At 43.2% G+C, this 19,521-nt stretch overlaps 1 protein-coding gene across 4 annotated transcripts in view; it reads left to right on the forward strand.

Annotated features, from left to right (window-relative positions):
- CSMD1 (CUB and Sushi multiple domains 1) overlaps positions 1–19,521 on the forward strand; it is a 1,487,013-nt gene that overhangs the window by 765,742 nt on the left and 701,750 nt on the right. For all 4 annotated transcript variants that reach the window (XM_073219228.1, XM_073219229.1, XM_073219231.1 and 1 more), the window contains exon 4: positions 13,428–13,622. In XM_073219228.1, coding sequence (XP_073075329.1) covers positions 13,428–13,622 — 195 coding nt within the window. The remainder of the gene's footprint in view (positions 1–13,427; positions 13,623–19,521) is intronic.

Genomic DNA, 19,521 nt, shown 5'->3' on the forward strand with positions numbered 1-19,521 from the left:
AGCAAGGGCCTCAACTGCACTGGGCGCTGGGGTCCCTCGTAGGGAGTTTGGGTTGCCCCAAACGCTGTGGGAAGATGTGGGGGTGCTATCAGGGTGGGTCGATGTGGCTTGTGATGCCCCCTTCCTGCTGTTCTGAAGGGGGATGTATGTGCTCAGGAGTGGGGGTAACGAGAAGGCCGGGAGGCCATTAGGGCCAGCGAGGAAGATGAGGGGCACTAACCACAGGCTGCAGCCCTAGGGAGGGGGAGAAGGGGCCGGACGAGGTGTGAGCTGCCCAACTGTGGACGCAGTGGCATCTCTGAGACCAGAGGCGGAGGGGCCTGTGCTCCAGTCGGGGGATCGTGGGGCCCCCGGGGGTCCACTAACAATTCTGGAGCACCATAAGTGTACACTGGGGTCAGAAATCGAGTGATGGGACGGCAGATGTGGGCTTCAGAGCGGGTCACCCCAGATCAGCAAGGGGACAGGCCTCGGAGGGTCCAGGAGGCAGTGGGCACAGTTGGAGACGGGTGGTTATAAATTAGTTCACAGTTAGCACACAGATGAGCACCTGCAGAGAGATCCTCGCATGCACGCATGTGTGCTGGGTGGCAGGCACGCTTAGCTCTTGCTCTGTCCTCTGAGACCCCTTAGACACAGGGGTCCCTGGCAGCACTGAGCCCACCCACACCCAGATCCTGGCTTTTGATTTTGCTCTCCACTGAGAGGAACCAGGACTCCTTGGAGAAATGGCTGATTCTAGAAGAAAGTCCACAATTTATGCACGATGACCCCAGAGTACCTTGCAGTGACAGACAGTATGGAAGCACTTGAAAAAAAGGAAAAAAATAGGACAGTGATGGTGGTATACCAGAGGGACTCAGAAGCCAGCTGTGAGGGCTTCCATGGGACATGGCGGGCAGCACAGGGAAATGTTGGATACAGTCCGGAGGTAGCGTAAGTGCCCACACATCCACACTGGTGTAAATAAAGTAAGGAATAAGCAAACAGAGAGGGAGGACATACAAATTCCCCGTGCAGAAGAACCCCAGAAAATCCACGGAGATTCTCTAGTTTCAGAGAGTCAGAGACGATCTGCCCGCTCCCTCGGCCACTTCTTCCCAAGAACCGGGGGTGGAGAGGATCAAGCCTGACCTTGCTGTGGGCACACCTGACAGACGCGGCCTCGGCTGAGGACCTTGGGTGGCACCCAGGTGGCTGTCCTCTTGGTGATGTGCCCTGAGCCGATGTGCCAAGATGGCCTTCCCGACCACCCAGCGCCTCTCCCTGCCATGAGTGAACATCAGATGCATCCCAGCTGAGCACGGTCTGCAGAATACGGACAGTAACCCTCTCAACCACCAAGGCTTTGAAAACAAGGGATGTCTGAGAAACTGCCAGGACCAAGAGACATGGAAGGAGCAGTGCTAAACCAGAGGACTGTGGAACCCTGAATAGAATCCTGACCCAGAAGGGACGTGGGGAAGCACCAAGGGAGGTACACTGGACTTCAGTCAATAACAGGGTGTTGATGCCCTTTGCCCAGCACATTTCCCGAACTCCTCAGACAGCACCATGACCTGGGCCTGGGAGAGGACCAGCCGTGTTAGGACCATAGTTCTCTCTCTCCCTGTGTCCCTCCTCCCCTGCACTCTGGGTGGACGGTGTGCGGTTAGGCTGCCCTGATGAGCGGTAGTGGCAGAACGACGTGCCGGGCGACTGCCGAGTGGCAGGCAGCGAGCAGAGCAGGTGCGCACTGGGCGGCGATGGCAGGGCAGACACAGGGGGCTCTGATGCCAGCCGGCTCCAGGCCAGGCCCAGCTCCATCCCGTCCTTTGCCAAAATGTGGCTATTTCAGGATTAAAGGCCCTAATGGATCCTACAGTTTCCTCTACTTGAAACCCTGTGGAGCCGAGGAGTCAGGGAGGTTTCTGGAATGAGAGAAGAGCGTGGGATCTGGGGAGACCATGGTGGTGAGAAGCAGCTTCCTTTTCGGACTGCACCCGTCTCCGCCTCTTTACTGCCCACCTTCAGGATCCTGCAAGAGTTAGAGGAAATGTGCATTAAGTGCCCCATACAGGAGTTAAATGATTGCTAGTTCACTTCCTCCCCAGCCTGAGAATTCAGAAAAAAATTAATAATCATATATATAATTTCAAAACAAAACAGAAATAACCACATTATATATTAATTGTATCCATATACTGGTTCCTTACTATAATGAAAATTATTTAGAACCGACAGATTCAATCACAAATTGGAAAAACTTGAAGTCCACAAATTTTATGTGTATATATATATATATCGTGAATATATATATTTTTTACATATCATATATACGATAATGCATGACAAAGAAGCATGCTTTATCATTTCCAAAAGATACTTTTTATAAGCTGTTTATGTGAATTCAGTCATGGAAAGAGCTTTGAGGTTCAAATGAACATGAAAATCTTAAATTCATGTACCAATGCCTCACTAAACTGAAAATATCCATAAGTTTAAGGCTATTTTTAGAAGGTGAGTACCCGCACATAAAATAAAAATTAAATCAGGTTAGACTGAGCGACGGCCAAGAATTAATTAATTACAAACGAAGGATAATGCCATGTGACTTCATAAATTATTAAACTCCTTTTGTTATTTTCTGTACACATATGTCTTAAAATTAGAAGTGATGGGTATGTGTAATGACCACAAACCCTAAGTTATATACCTATATAAAATTAAATAACTGTTCTTAAATAGCATACAGTTCCCTGCGTAAGAGTCTAATACACTTGATTTGAATTACATGTATGTTTTCCTGTGCAGTTTGTAAGGCACATATGCACGTGTGTGTATATGTGAACATAGCTATGAAAGACCCTAGTTAAAAAGAAAATAATCAACAAAGCAATGCCCAGAGGGCACAACCGTGTGATGAAGATGCTAGGAAGCCATCTCCCGTGATGCCTGAAGCTCCCTCCATGCAGGTCATCCGGCTTTTGTATTTTATGGGTCACATGTGTTCTCATGTTTGGGTTTAATGTTTGCATATCATGATTACTGGGTTGAGTGCTGGGTTATCTCTTTACCATTATTTCTGCTGTAAACCTTCTCCTGAAAGTAGTTTGCCTTTACTCTGAGTCTGCTAACAACATGAATATTCTGGAGTTTGTTTCTTTCTGCAAAATCACCTGCTCTCTGAGAGTGGGTCCCGCAGCCGCCCCTGCCGGCCGTGCTCTCCTTCCGCCTGCCTGGCTCCTCACCTCCTGTTGGGTCCGGCACTTTGACTCAGGCATCAGGAGCTTGTCAGGGTGCCTAAGCCAGTTATCCTCCACCTGCTGTTAGCACTTTACCATGATTAGCGCTAATGCAGCCCAGTTCTAAATTACAGTGTCCTTGAAACATTTAATCTGCTCATATCACATGCAGTGGATGTTCTTGTCTGCCCGCCCCTCCGAGGATGACCTTCCTTTCATAGAGGCAGAGAAATCAGAGGCTTCTTCTTGCTCCTAAGCTGGTCAGGGCTGCAGCTGCTCCCCAGTCTGCCCCTCAGACCAGGCACCCCAGCGCCGGCCCCGACCCGCCTCCCCGCATGCAGGCTGGGGCACTGAAGGCGCCTCGTGGAAAAGACCGCACTCCATCTTCACTGCCCCCTCTGTGTCATGTCCACACAGCAGCCTGGACACAAGGCTCTTCTTGTGAGCCCAAAGGCAGGCTTAGGGATGACATAGGACCGAAGACACCTCAGTGAGCCAGATGTCACATACGACTGGTCTCACCTCCCATGGTGACGTTTTTAAAAGTAATAATAATTATATCTGTCATGGGAGGGGTTTGGTAGCCGATGCTCTCACCTGAGACCCTCTCCAGGACTGAGTCCCAGCCTGAGAGGGCTGCCAAGTCTCAGGTGGCACCTATCCGGGCATGTGGTTCTCATACCTGACAGGGCAGCGGGCACAGCCCTGGTCCCTAATGCAATGAACAGAGGGGCCACCCCACATTCAGGGCTCCTGGTGGGCTACTCCGTCAGTCCTACTTGTCCCCCACCCCGACAGGTGTGTTACCCTGCAAGCAGTGCCAGATTGGCTCAGCATCCAAACCACTGTGCCAGGAGGTGCCTCCCAGGGAAGCAGGCTGCCGCTCTGCTTACCCCCTGCAAGATAAGCTGGGGCCTCGGTCAGGCTGCACCCCCAGCGACGAGCTCCCAGTGGTTGGGGCCCCGGGAAGGAGCCTGATCCCCACCATGCCCTTCTTCCTGGCAGTGCGGGTGGGGGCGCTGGCCTCTGAGACGTGCCTGAAGGGGCATCCGGCGGAGCCTCTTTTGTGGTTGAGCATCTCAGAGTGTGGAATATAAGAAAGTTGTTTTACCCAAAGGAAACAAAACCCCTGATTTGAAAGGATATATGCACCCCTATGTTTATCGTCACATTATCTGCAGTAGCCAAGATATGGAAGCAACCTAAGTGTCCACCAGTAGATGAATGGATAAAGCAGATGTGGTGCATATGCACAATGGAATACTATTCAGCCATAAGAAAGAAAGAAATCCTGCCATTTGTGACAACATGGATGAACCTAGAGTATTATGATAAGTAGTAAGTGAGCAGTGGACTCTCAGACGCCGGGAAGTGACTGGTGGTTACCGTGGGGGAGGGGTTGGGGTGGGTGGGGGAGGGGATGAAGAGGCGCACAAATCTCATAGTATAAATTGGTCATGGGGATGGAGGTGCAGCAGGGAGAATATAGCCAATGATTCCGTAATGTCTTTCGATGTTGACAGATAGTAACTGTATTAGTGGGGGTGAAGATCTGATAAATAATAAATTTAATAGTGTTGAATCACTGTGTTGTATACTTGAAACCAATGTAATGTTGTACATCAACTATTCTCCAATAAGAAAAAGAAAGTTGGGGTTTTCTGTAGCTTAAGGCAGTGTCCTATAAGGAAACACTAAATAGGATCTGCATTCTGTTTAATCTTTAAATTTTGCACTACTTTTCAAAGGTTTTTTCTCCAGTTTCCCTTTGGCATTTACATGTTTCAGTTTTCAAGAAGAAGTGTTGGGAAAGACACCAGAAGCAGAGCATTTTAAGTACTGTGTGTTGTATAAAATCCTAAATTTTCATGATAGATGGGTCCATACATCTCATTAAGTTTCTCACTGTTAATATAGAAAATGAAACATGATATCACAGCGGAAGGCAGAGGACGGGCAAGACGGGACAAGAGCCCAGCTGCCAGTTCTTCAAACTTTTTGATTTTGTTTTCTATTAAATTCTCCAAAAATTATTTCTAACATTACATTTTTCATGTGAAAGCATTTCAGTGATAACCGCACAATTGTGATCTACAGTGTGGTGGAGATATTCATGTTCCTCAGCCCAGCTCCTCCACCTCTGGGGGTCCCATCTGCTCTATAAAGTTGGAATAACAATGCCTCATTTGGAAATATTTTAGGATTACCAGTAACATATACGGAGTATCTGAATGGTTGACCCAGGTGGTCAACAAGTGGCAAATATTACTATTTTTTAAGATAACCGATTTGTAATTTGGAGCAATGAAATAAATGTTTACTGTCATCTAGAACACTGCATTGGTAAATGATGAGATACGTTTGGACTTTTGTAACTCTAGTTTGATGATTTGGCATTCATTTCACCTTTCAGGATGGCCCCACAGCATCTATTTTATATATGCATATATATATACATATATATAAAATATGTAAATACTGGGACACTTGTAACCAGTTGAAATTTGATTGACTATGAAGTTCATTGATGTCGTATAAAGTTCGCTTTTGAGAAGAAACAAACACGGTTATAAAGAAATGATCACCTTCCAGATGATTAATGGCAGTGTCTATGACCTGCCATGTGGTTGGAGTGTATGTAAATTTACCTGATAAAATTAATGAACATGTAATTTTGTTTTTGAAAAGTCCATGATCAAAAAAGTTCTGGTGTACGTGACTGCTGTGCTATTGTCTTTCCATCACTTATGCTGAATTTTTAACCTCTGATATTCTCTGCATGCGCTTGTCCGTGGTTGGTTCGCAGCTTGATTCCTGGCATGTTTTGGTCTTGCTCTCAACTTTTTGGTCATGTTTCTAGGACCAGCTGTAGTTTAACTGTTATGTCCCCCTACCCAATTAGTTTGGGGGTATTCTAGGAATTCCACACCTGGGCGCCAATTCATTTTCCTTTATATCCCCACCTTTGTTACTCCTCCCATCAGAAGGAAGTGCAGCTTTTCTGGTCCTTACCTCTTTTCTTGCTGACTCCGGGGCACACCCGTGGAGATGTTCCACAGTCTAGAAATAAAAAGCACAGTGTTCACAACTTTGTCACGTTGCATCCATGGCCACGGCAGCCGGGGGTGTGCGTTCTCTCCTTCTGGTTCACCATCCACAAAACAGGATCCTGATGCTGTTTCTTCCTCAGTCATCAGCTCCCGATTGCCACTCCCCTCTTTCTGTCATAGTTCTGCAGTAACTAGCATCTGGATTAATGCCTCTGTAGTTTGGAGTGACAGAGGGCAATTGAGACAATGTCTGCCGTTGACTTAAAAATGGAAGACCACGCAGGCATCACCTGGAGGAGCGCAGGCAGCAGGCCGTAGCGTCAGCCCGCAGCCCCTGCCGTGTGTGCGCTGCATCTCCCGCAGGTCGCCCCACGCAGTCACATGCATTCTGCCGCAGGCATGTCTGTGTCCTCATTTCTTGTAACTTATAGTGTCTTCCAATTGCCATTCAAGACCTGGAAGTCCTGTCTGTAGCTCTCAGGTCCATTCGCCAGCTTGGTCACACGCCTCCTTCGGGTGCCTGTCTCCCATCCTGCAGATACGCCCGAAGGACTAGAAACATTGGTGAAAAGCCATGTGGGAACTCGGCCCTCTTTTTTACATGATGAAACACGGTAACTCTCCCAAATCATATTTCCCCTGGTATCATACCCAACAAAGCTGTGTTTAGAACACTACAGATTTTATGGCATTTTATCCATATTATTTCTTTTGACATTGACAACATTTTCTTAAGAAAGTTTATTATAATGCTGAAGAGTAGAAATCCTGGATCCACTATGTGTAAATCTTGCCACCAGTACTTAGCAGTTGTGTGGCCATGGGGAAATTACTGAATATCTCTGTACCACCCTCTCCTCCTCTGTAAGAGGGGATAATAATAGTACTTACTTCATATATACCATTAATATACATAAACCAATTAGGACAGTGTCTTTCTCATACCATGTGGTACAAAAGTATTACTGATAATTAAAAGAACAGAGATAATCAGGTCATATTAACATGGCTAAAAAGAGAACTGAGATGTCTTTCTCCTTTGCTTCCCATGTTAATAACTGTGTTCCCATTTTAATGACAATATCAACTCATTTTTCCTAGCTTTATTGTTTCTGGAATCGGTATACATTAGAATGCCAGTATACATTTAAAATTGTATGTTTTCCCTGAAGTTTATATGATGCTTTAAAACTGGGAGAGTAAACTAAAAATCACTAACACATTTTGAGCACCTATTCTTTTCCACATGGCCTACGAACAGTTTAATCTGCATCGTCTCATTTGTGTGCCACAAAAAACGCTTCAGTGGTTCCATTTTTCATTCCCCTTTTCAGGACATAGAAACTGAGATTTAAGTAATTTGCATCTTCTCTTTTCACCATTGGCCATGAATAGGGAGTCAGTACAGAGAGTAAATGTCAAGTTTCATTATTTGAACATCGGATTTTTAAAGTGGTCCTGAAAATCATGTGGTCAGATTTTTCTAATCCTTCCCAAAGTTTGCAGGAAGGAGTGCAGGGTGAACAGTCTGTGGACAAACACCTCTCATGCCATCGGTTTACATGCCCAGTGCTCTGTGCCCTGTGGGTATCTGAAGTTTTATTTCCTTAAGCTGCAGTGAGTGCTGGGAAGGTGGAGTGTAAACAGATAGTCTGACGTGCACCCCTAAGACCCGGTTTCCAAATGATTGCGCCTAGTGAAATTTCATTGATTGTACACATGCTGTTAACAGCGCTGCTGCCCCACAGATGAATTCCAGACTTCTGTTCGCTGGCCTTTTGTCCCATTTTGTAATGAATATTAATGCTGTGTTTTATTTTAGTGCCATGTTTTCACTTTTCGTCTGGAAAAGGATTGGATAGGACGGACAGTCGTTTCCCATTTCATCGCTTAAACAGTTGGGTTAAAAGTTTGATGGGATAGACTGATTGAGTCACTGAATTGTGACCATACGCGTTTGGCAGATCAAGGGTCGTGGAGGGAATTTTCTGTGAGCGTTGTTGGGATGAGGGCCTGTTTCGTGCCCCGGGTGTACAGACGTGGCTTCCTGAGGCCTGATGGAGACCTGCTGCGGGAGGGGGGTGCTGTGCCTGGGGTTCCTTTCAAGAAACGCTTTCTCATTACCAAATGTCTGCTCTGGGTGCTGAATGCCCGTTGTGCCCCTTTCTTGAAGAGTCTCTGGGAAAGACTGCAAATCATAATTACATCAAGGAAGGATTAAAGGGAATTAAAAGTAGAGTTCATGTCAATTCGATAAGTATTTACCAAATACTTACTGTGTCCTCATTACCATGGGTGACACAAAGGGCCATTCACGATCTTCAGGGAAATAGGGTAATAAATGAGTTGAAACAAAATTGGCAGAAATGCCATTCGGGTTGAATTTATTTTTTTCATTTTTCCCAGCCACTGGATTTCCATCTGTTGACAATTTTCACATCTCTGAGTCTTAAATCTTTGCTTAAATCAATAATCATTTTCATCCATGTTTCATAGTTTAGGGTATTTTAGTAATTTTTTTTAATGACATCAATGATGGTTTTCTAATAGTATGTGCATCTTTGCACTTTTGTTATTTGTGGCTGAGAGTAAATATTTTAAGTCTTTCTTGATTATTTCTATTTGCTTTTTGACATTAACATTAACATTTTAATAGTTGTTTTCTAAAATAAAATTGATTGACAATAAAAATCCTCACTCCCTAAATCACGAATGTATAACTTTGTGGTACCAACCAGTGATTTAAACGTTACAAGTTTGTTTTTAATCATGTTTTCCTATTTGCCAAGTCATTTTGCTTTAAAAATTTTTAAATACACTTTAATACTTTGAGGCCTACTTACGTTTTTTTTTTCTTTGGCCAAAAACCTATTTTTTTTTTTTTGGTATCATTAATATAAAATTACATGAGCAACATTGTGGTTACTAGATATTCCCCCCATTATCAAGTCCCCACCACATACCCCATTACAGTCACTGGTCCATCAGTGTAGTAAGATGCTATGGAGTCACTACTTGTCTTCTGCATGTTATACTGCCTTTCTTGTGCCCCCCCACCCCACGTTATGTGTGCTAATAGTGATGCCCCTTTTCCCCTTATCCCTCCCTTCCCAGCCATCCTCCCCAGTCCTTTTCCCTTTGGCAACTGTTAGCCCATTCTTGGGTTCTGTGAGTCTGCTGCTGTTTTGTTCCTTCAGTTTTTTCTTTGTTCTTGAACTCCAGAGATGAGTGAAATCATTTAGTATTTGTCTTTCTCCACCTGGCTTATTTCACTGAGCGTAATACCCTCTAGCTCCATCCATGTTGTTGCAAATGGTAGGATTTGTTTTCTACTTATGGCTGAATAATATTCCGTTGTGTATATGTACCACATCTTCTTTATCCATTCATCTACTGATGGACACTTAGGTTGCTTCCATTTCTTAGCTATTGTAAATAGTGCTGCGATAAACATAGGGGTGCATATGTCTTTTTCAAACTGGGATCCTACATTCTCAGGGTAAATTCCTAGGAGTGGAATTCCTGGGTCAAATGGTATTTTTATTTTTAGTTTTTTGAAGAACCTCCATACTGCTTTCCACAGTGGTTGACCTACTTTACATTCCCACCAGCAGTGTAGGAGGGTTCCCCTTTCTATCTCGCCGACATTTGTTATTTGTCTTTTGGATGTTGGCCATCCTAACTGGTGTGAGGTGGTATCTCATTGTGGTTTTAATTTGCATTCCCCTGATGATTAGTGATGTGGAGCATCTTTTCATGTGCCTGTTGGCCATCTGAATTTCTTCTTTGGAGAACTGTCTGTTCATATCCTGCGCCCATTTTTTAATAGGTTATTTGCTTTTTGGGTGTTGAAGCATGTGAGTTATTTATATACCTACTTACATTTTTAGCAAAACATGGGTGCAGGGTGGGGAGAGAAGTGACTTAAAGATTTAATTTGTTGCTGATGCATTGTCTCCAAAATGTTATTTTGTCCAGTTGGTTTGTGAAGAACTTGTTGGTTATCTTCTGTTCCCAACATGCTCCAAGCTATGTAGCTTGTAGTTGGGATCTATCTAGAAAGGTATGAGGTGTTTTCCATTGAGTCTTATATTCATCATTTAGGTGAGCAACTATGTATTTAGCATGTCCCGGCTGAGAGTAAGACACTGCTCTAGACAGCGTGTAGACAAAGGTGAGAAAGATGCCTCCCCAGGAGAGCAGATCAAGGCCCACACGGAGGCAGGCGGTCGTGATAGAATCCGACGGCAGCCATACAGAGCCGGTGCCAGGGGGTGGCATAGTCTCTGCTGGCCCTCACACCGTGCTGTGAGATAAATACCAGTGAGGACACGCTTATAGTAAATTAACACAGCTAGGAAGGGTCAAAGAAGTGACCTAAATCCAGTTCTCCTGCCATTCCATTCCATTGTCAATTGAAACTAAGAAATTGCAAAGAATCAGGGGTGGGGTAGCTGTTTTTCAGATTGTAATGCAATCATCCAGATGTTAAGGTGAAGACCAAATCTGCAGACAAGCACAAGACAGGAGACCTTTCCGTCCATCTGAGAGCCCAGGGAACCGTTTGCAGAGGGAGGGAGACAGAGATTGTTGTCACTCTGCAGGCTCCCGTGGGCGTGGATGGCCCGGGGCCGCTGCTGTCACGGGGCACCCTGCACGTGCGCTCAGGTGTCACTGACAGTGACCTGAGGTAGGGCGTTACAGCTCCGCCCTCCACTCCACTGCTGTTCTCTTTGGCAGTCACTAAGTTCACATCTCCTTCGTGTCCTCTTAAAGTTAGCTTTCCTAAGTTGATGATAAAGAATGGGAGACATTTTTTTTTCTGAATTTTATCAGTTGTCTGTGTTTCCAAATATTACATTCAACTTTCCATTGAAAGTTTTAAGATGTAGATGTTTTCTTTGCAGAAGCTCACTTGGGAAGATGCTTGTCTTCAGGAGTGTTTTTTTTCCCCCTCAGAAATGTTGTAGATGGTCCAGTTCCACATTTCCTGGCAATATTATTGCACAGCAAAATTTTACATAGTGTGTCTCCACTTTTCCTTGAATGTTTTAAATAAGCTGCAGATAATTGTGGAGCCGATCCACATGGCGGCAGTATCTTGTGATCTAGTTCCTATTTTATTGTACTTTAGTTCTGATGATCTTTCTGTACAAGTCAATTATTTATGTTATCACTATTTTAAAAAAATGGTTTCTTGCTATTTTCAATAGAAAGTGGATAGGGAAGTCGTACAGGCTACATTTGGTTTTCGGAATGACTCATTTCTTTTCCAGTTCTGAGCCAATCGCTCGCTGTGGTTCTCTTTGGCAGGTTTAAAAATATTTGCCAGGTTTACATTAATAAAGCCTATGTTGGGGGAAACTTTATCTGGACACAATCTATAATGAATATGTACCATCTACTAAGTATTACTAGCAGTTAATGAAAATGATAAAGGCCCTACAAAACAAACAGGAAAGAATTTATTACTTCTGAATATTCCTGGACAAGGAAGAAAATCACCAAAAGCATTTCTACCTACTCATTCTTTCCCACCCACGTCTTTCTCTCCCCATCAATGGCAGAAATCCAGCCGCGCTTCATGTTTGTCTCTGATTATAAGACCCCTGGCTCATGAGGATTGACAGGTTTCATAAAGTGAAATGTTCCTCCAAGATAGAGTTGCAACTTTTCTGCTTTAGAAAGTTATATAAAACAGTTAAATACCAAACAGTTAAAATGTTTTTAAATAACATTTTTTAAAGTAGACTTCCTGTCTTAGGGATAGTGACTATGGGATTAAATAGAGAATTATTTTTTATTGTAAAAGACAACAAAAATTATAGATTACACTAAACTACTTTCAATTGTATTGTCAAACAGATTTTTGTAGGCTCTTTAGAGAAATTATTTCTTGAAAACTACAACTGAGCATACTTTGACTATGTAAATAGTGATTTCATAAACATGTCAATTATGTTAAATACTTCAATTGTAGTATTTCTGTGTAGCTTAGTTTGTGCATACTTAAATAGTATCATAATAAAAATGATTTTATAAATGGCTGAAATTCCCTCCCCATTCTCTGGGAAAGTTCTTTTTTCTCAGTTTACAAAACAATAAAAACAGAAACTATCCTACTACATTATGCATAGGTATCAAAAAACACCACCCTGCACATGCAAAAAAAAAAAAATGAATGCAACCATGAATTAATTTGATTTGTTCATTGAAAATACTTTAGTTGAAAAATCACTTTCTTAATAGATGCCTTTGGTTTTGTTGAATATGACATAATAGCAGCTGATTTACTGATGACATGCTTAATGTAATCACAAATAGGGACACAATAGCCAACAGTCATCCACTTCATGCATTCAACTTAATGGTGCTTCAGTTATGTTCAAAAGTATGTTCTGTAAATATGCAACGACATCATATTGATTAGGCTTCAAGGCAGTTGAATTAGGCAGAGAATCATAACAACAAAAAAAATGAAAAGGCCTAGAAAGAACAGAATCAAGGTCATCTTTTCGAAATTCAAGTGAATACAGTACTTGTCAAAACTAACAGTTAAAATTTTGTTATGAACCAGACACTATAAATGCATAAAGCCTAACAGCTTACAGTATAAAATGGTGCATTTTTCAAAAGTCTGATAGATTAATGAATGAAATATTTAAGTCTTTAATTCAGTTGTTTATTCTTCCAGGATTGATCAGTGATATTTATCAGACAGGCCTGGTCCTGGAGGAATGAAGAATAAATATGCCACCAACATTCATGCTGTATTTCTTATACCACTTTTTCCTGTGTCTACATCTTACTGTTATCTAGCTGCTTAATCTATGAGACTGTGGAAGCTCATAATTAGAAAAATAATCTAGACATCATCTAAACACTGAGTCTAAGCAGAGCTATATTTTTCCCTCTTAACAAACTGCATTTATGTATACATCCCAAAGAATCTTTATAAGATATTAAATTGCAGGTATTAGAAAACCCAAATACATTTTCTCAGTTTAATTTGTAGGCAAACTGAAAATATATTTTTGTGCTAGGTTTGCTTATTTTAATAGTTCAAATGCAATAGTTTGTGTCATAAATTGATCTTAATAGATACCTCTCTTGAACTTTTCTTTCTTTCTCCCTTCTTCTCTGTTTCCAATAGTTTTACCCAGTCACACGTGTGGAAATCCTGGGGAAATATTGAAGGGAGTTCTCCATGGAACAAGATTCAATATAGGAGACAAAATCCGGTATAGCTGTCTCTCCGGCTACATCTTGGAGGGGCATGCGGTTCTGACCTGCATCGTGAGCCCCGAGAATGGTGCGACGTGGGACTTCCCAGCTCCGTTTTGCAGAGGTGGGTACTGTGCAGTAAGAGTGTAATGTGAATGCACACTAAGTAAATGGCTTTGGAATGGATATTATAAAAGCCCCACTTAGTGAGGACAAGCCCCAACTGGTCTTCCCATGCCAGCTCTTTCTGTTCCTAAAGGTAGCTTTATATGGTATCGAAGGAATGTGGCTGGACCCAGTAAAGTCTCCTCAAATGTTTCTTCATCCTGTTTCTCAAACTCTATGGACTTTTGCATATTTTTATCACCAGCTGTCATAACATTCTAAGATTTAATTCACATTATGACATTCTTGATTTGACAGTTGCTCTTCTTTTTCTCATTAAAAGTGATAAACAACCTTGATAATGAAATCATACCTTTTTATAGACTCTGTCAGCACTTTTAGGCCTTTGGAATGAGGTGATTATAAGGAACACACTATCTCAAGTGTTCTTCATGCTGAAAGGTTGGACTCACTTTTCCTGAAGCCTCATGATTTTTAGCCTTTTCTCTACTATTACTTTACTGACCCTGTAACTTTACAAAAGAGCATAATTTGATTCCTAGATTTTGCCTTTCCTAGGAAGAACCCATCTGAATGGTTTCCAAAACAAATGCATGGCCAACATGTGTTGAAGTTTAATGTAATGCCAGAAAACGCATGGAGGGCTTTACCTGGACCACCTCATTTAATTCCCACAGCCACCCGCAGAAGTGTTATTATTGACACTCATTTATAGGTAAAGAAGCAAAATTTTAATTTTCGAAAGGTTTCAGAGATAGTATTTATATAGACTCAACCTATGGCTGACGTTTAACCCCAGCTTACCACCAGGCACGTGTGTAGTCTTGGCCGTAAGTCACTGTGAAACAGTGTATTGTTTTCATCTGTGTGATTTTATTTTCATCTCTGCTCTGTCACGAAAACTTCCCTTTTACTCCTTGTTTTTCTGTGACTGGCGTAGTTCCCCAGCGCCCCTGCCTGCCCACCCCCCTGGGAATGCCTGTTTCTCCTGGAACTGAGCTGACACCCTAGTGTGGGCCAGACACTGCTTTTCACATTTAACCTTCACCAATAGGTATTTTATTAAAGATTCATTTCACAAATGAGGAATCTGCAGGCTGTGACAATAGGAAACGTGACCTGGGGAAGGCACTCCAGCCAGTCCTTGTGGGAGTTCCATGCCCCCCATGCACACCGTTCCTCTGTTCTGGGGAAATTCCTTTTCTGATACTATACTTTCTGCTGCAAATGTCCATTGCTCCTCTAGAAATGCACATTTCCCCTACATGTCTGCAGGTCACCTCTTTTTTTTCTTTTTTCTTACTGTGGGTAATTACTTTCCATCTCTGTTGTTAACAGGCGGTGCCGTCAAAATCTAGACCCACGTCACATTTCCCTTGGGAGAAGGGAGGGGCTTTCCCCCGTCGCCCCACCGGTTCTCCTAACTCTCCGTCCTGTATGGGGACACTGCCTCCTGGATATCCTAAACAGATCCTTTCCTCTTTACTTCCGACCTGTTTTCTTGATGTGCCCGGTCACTGCATGAACTCTGGCGTCCCTCAGGCACTTGCCCTCAGCTTCTCTGTTACTGCTCCCAGACGCGTGAACCCTTCTCTCCAGCACCCAGCGCTTGGCCGGCCTGGCTGCCACTGGGCCCTGGGGACCCTGGGAGCCCAGGGACCCTGCTCTCCCGGCTCTGCCTTCCTGACCCCGCACTGGGCAGGAGTATTTACCCCTGATGAGCAAGCACTGCAGCGGAGGGTTTTTCTCCAGAGAGATCCTCACCCCCATGCCAGCCCACTCTACACTGGGGTCCATACATTTGCTCCTTTTATCCTGATGCCCACGTGCACCTCGTGTCCTGACCCCCACAATCCTAGTTCCTCGTCAGTTTCACACTGAAGCCCGAATCTGTCCTGGCTTCTCACCACCTCAGCCCCCTGCGCAGCTGCTCTAAGCAAATACAAAAGTCCTTTTGTCTACAGCATTTATCCTGTTGCTATTCTGCATTTTAACTTAATGTCTCAACAGTATTTCTTCACCTCCTTAGTAACCATGGCAGAGATAATATGCAGTCACAAACACTTTGTAACTATATTGCTGATTCCTCTACATTAAAATATAGCCCAATCAACAGCTGATTTCCCCTTCTGGTGTGGCTAATCCCCATTCAGAAACTTAATAGACATAAATAGATACACTGAATATCAAATAAGGAATTGTTATAGACTTGAAAAATACAAAAATAAATATTGATAGCAACTATGACAGCTTCTTTCTTGCTCACACTCATTGTAGGGGTTTTCCTTAAATGAAGGGTCTCTACTAATTCCACAATTATTTACCTTAGAAAGTCAAAGTTGATGTAGCAAAGAGTTTATAATCTTTCCTAGTCTGTCACCAATTTATTGAATTCCAACTCTATCATGATGCTTTTTTTCTATATTACAGATTATTAAATTTATAATAAGGCAGGTCTGGTTTAAGGGCTTGAATTTTGTGTTTTCCACTGCTTGGGCTAGTGATGTTCCAAAGGGCATTAAATTAGATATAATTATTTTATGAAACAAATTTGAAAGATGCAACTCAGTATTGATTTGGATAATTGAATCATGAAGAAAAAAATCAATGCTCTAATTCTTATAAATGTGTGGACATGGCATATCTAGGAGAGACACAAATGGATTTCAGCAGTTGTGAGCTGAGATAATTTACAAAAGTGAAAGGAGTATATTTTCTGCTTCCCCAAGTTCTAGTTATTTAATTCCAGGAATTACTTGAAGATTCTTCTTAATGGCATTCCTAGCAGTAACACCATGTCATCCTTTTACGACGACTTTTTGTTGGTGTTGAAAAATGTGCATTTAACTCCAAGTGACAGCACTTAACCTGAACAATGACCCCTAAATGTGTGTTACCATTTCTAGAGTCATGGGATGCTATTTAAAGAAAAATGATCCAACCATGTATTCAATAAGCCAAAACCTAAGAAAATAGGAAGCCAGCCAGCTCCTACTTAAAACTTCTTCCTCAAACAGGAGGCCTGCGCTCAGCTGACTTCAGTCAAGCAGTGTTTAGATTGTCTTCCTCTGGAGATAGAATATTCTGGCCTCGCTCGTTTATCCCTGAGTTCTCTCCTCAGTCCGTGTCTTCCTTCATTACTCTGTATGAGTGCATACTGCACCTTTGTCTCTCCTAGTCTTCACCACGATCCGCCGTCCGTGATACACAGGCATGGTGTGTATTCAAAAGGAGAAACTCAAAGCGAACATGAGGGGAGTAGGCAGACCCGCTGACGGCCGCTCTCGGATCAGGAGTTCAGTGCCTGTTGAATGAACTTCAGGCTTCTCCGGCTTCATGATGGACTCGCACAGGCTGTGACGTGAGGGGGGGGTGGCGCTTGCCTCATGCTGCTGCACTCCAGGGTACCGGGGGGCCACAGAGCATCACGTGTGAAGGCAGGGTGTTCGCCCGGATGGAGAGGGGAGCACAGGCCGGTGTCTGCAGGAATATGATGCGATCAGACAAGAGGTAGGAAGGAGGTGGGGCAGGAGCTGCATTTGGAAAGCACGCTTTTGTGAGAAACCTTCTATCAGTTACAGAACTCCCAGGGAGAAGTGGTCTTTCCTGACGTTGGCCCACCATGAGGTGGGAAATAGCCCTTTCATCGTGCCTTTAGGCACCATACCTCTCCAATTCTGGACCTCATTCTGTAAGTCTTAGTGGGCAGCTACATCAACTTACCTTATTCTGTGTCTATAAGCACACAGTGAATTATGCAGGCATGTGGGGACTTGAGCTCTCCCTGGGCCTGGGAAGGGTGAGGCTAGTTTATGCTGTGGGAAGATGATGGGGGCAGTTGCAAGAGGCATATGCCATCTGAAATAAGGCAGCTGTAAGCAAACAGGGTCTATTCCAGGCAGAGATCCAGTGCTCTTTCTTCCCTGAACATCACCTCTTAAATGTGCCTTAATTCTTTCTATGATGGATCACTTTTTATTTGCAATCTATGCTTCAGAAAATGATTCTTAGCACCACAGCTATTGCAGAGCTGAGATCCCCAAAGTCATAGCTCTGAACATTCCCAATTATAAGCTGTTTTAAATCACGTGTGTTTATATATTCTGGGACTCACAGATTAGCCTGTATTAACATTATGTGCACAACTCATATAAACTATCATAAAAAAGGCATCTGAAAATCATATTTATTTAATGTAAATTTGTAAATATGCTGAAGCTCATAAATGCATGACCATGTCTGTACTGCATACCACCTTGAGATGTCTGCAGGGAAATTAGTAGTAGTCTTATAATAAAGGTAAGGAAAAAGGCTTCAAATTGCGTTGACATCTCTTTTAATTTTTACCTTGGCAGTTATAACAAGCTATACTTTTGTATGTTGTACCATTATACTTTAAACTAAAATATTTTAAATCTAAGTGGCATATGTGCCCGACTAAAGAAATTGAATAATACTGCAGCAATGACCATATTAAGGCACCACCTCCTGAAACACTCATACCGTAATGGCACCTACGTTTCAATAGCATTTAACCATTTGGAATTTTTCTCATTCTTATATCTGTTTAGACTGTTCCTTTTTGCTTTATCCATTTTATTTTTTTTTCTAATTATTTTGCTATGATTATTAATTCACTAATATCACTGCCATCCACAATGTCTTGTTTATTCCAATTTAATTTAGATTTCTGTACATTATCTTTATAAGTTAAAATATTATACTTGACCCTTTATGCCTCATTTCTTTAATTTTTGAATTAATTTTTAATTTGGAGACGCATCTCTTGCCTCTCTGCTTAGAAGGTGTGGATACCATTGCCTCCACTCTTTCCACTATATCTTCTAATCTTTCCCCTCCTGTGGATTCCCCCAGCTGCAGTAGAACTACTGCAGTAGTAAAACTGTTAAGATTTATATTTTATCCTATAATCATAATTAAGTCCTACTTAATTTGTCTAAAAGCTGAAAAGCAGTAAACAGCATTCATGTTATTATGCCTGTGTAAATATTGTTTGCCACGCTTTATGCCTATACTGAGAGCCAAGTATTGTGCCTGTAATTAGAGAGCTTCCTCTGTGATTCCAGTGTCATAAACCCTGTGCCCCCCAGAGTCCAGATGAGGCCTCTCTCCAGCCTCAGTTACTCATCATAACGCCAGAGTGACTTTCGCTTCACGTTGGCACCAAGGCTCACTTACTCTGCGTGTGCACCGAGTGTAATATGGGCAGGCTGAAGTGCAAATACTGTTTGCTCATGGCGAACCAGAGGACTGTTTCTGCCGGGCAGTTGGTTGTGGTATTAGCCGTGATACGGGCACTTCCACCCCAGCTTGCAGTCAGTCTCCAGCCTCGGCTCCACCCAGCTGGCGGCGGAGCCTGGGGCGGTGGTGGGCTGGGCCCTGCGCGTGTGTGGCGTGGCTGGACTCGGCCGCTGTGGTCTTCACTGCAGGGAAGCTAGCGGTCGGATCAGCTGTCAACTCAGGGAGAAGTAAGGCAGGTCTGGTTTAAGGGCAGCCTGTCTGTGCTGTGACTGCCTTCTGCTTGTCTTAAAATCTTGAATTATCTTTATTTTTAGCTTATTTACTAATGAAATTTATGTTTCATTACAGTACTTGAGATACCTTTTATTTTATACTCATGGATCATTGCTAGGAAGGAACTGTGTCCTTCCTCCTGAACGTCACTGGTGCATTCCCCCGGCTTAAACTCGGCCATGTCTTGTTTGGCATACAGCTGTCTCCCGTTGTTCCTAAAGTCGCTACTGTCCCTGCCCCCAGCACACCGCACCTTTGTCACCTTGTCAGTGTCCCTACTGCCCTCATCCCCAAACCCCTGGCTCTCCGTCTGCTCCGCCGGGGCTCTGCCCTGCCTCCTGGCATTGCTGCCGCAAAGCACA

The sequence above is a fragment of the Manis javanica genome, chromosome 12 (genome assembly GCF_040802235.1).
Source record: "Manis javanica isolate MJ-LG chromosome 12, MJ_LKY, whole genome shotgun sequence".
In the NCBI taxonomy this organism is placed as follows: Eukaryota; Metazoa; Chordata; class Mammalia; order Pholidota; family Manidae; genus Manis; species Manis javanica.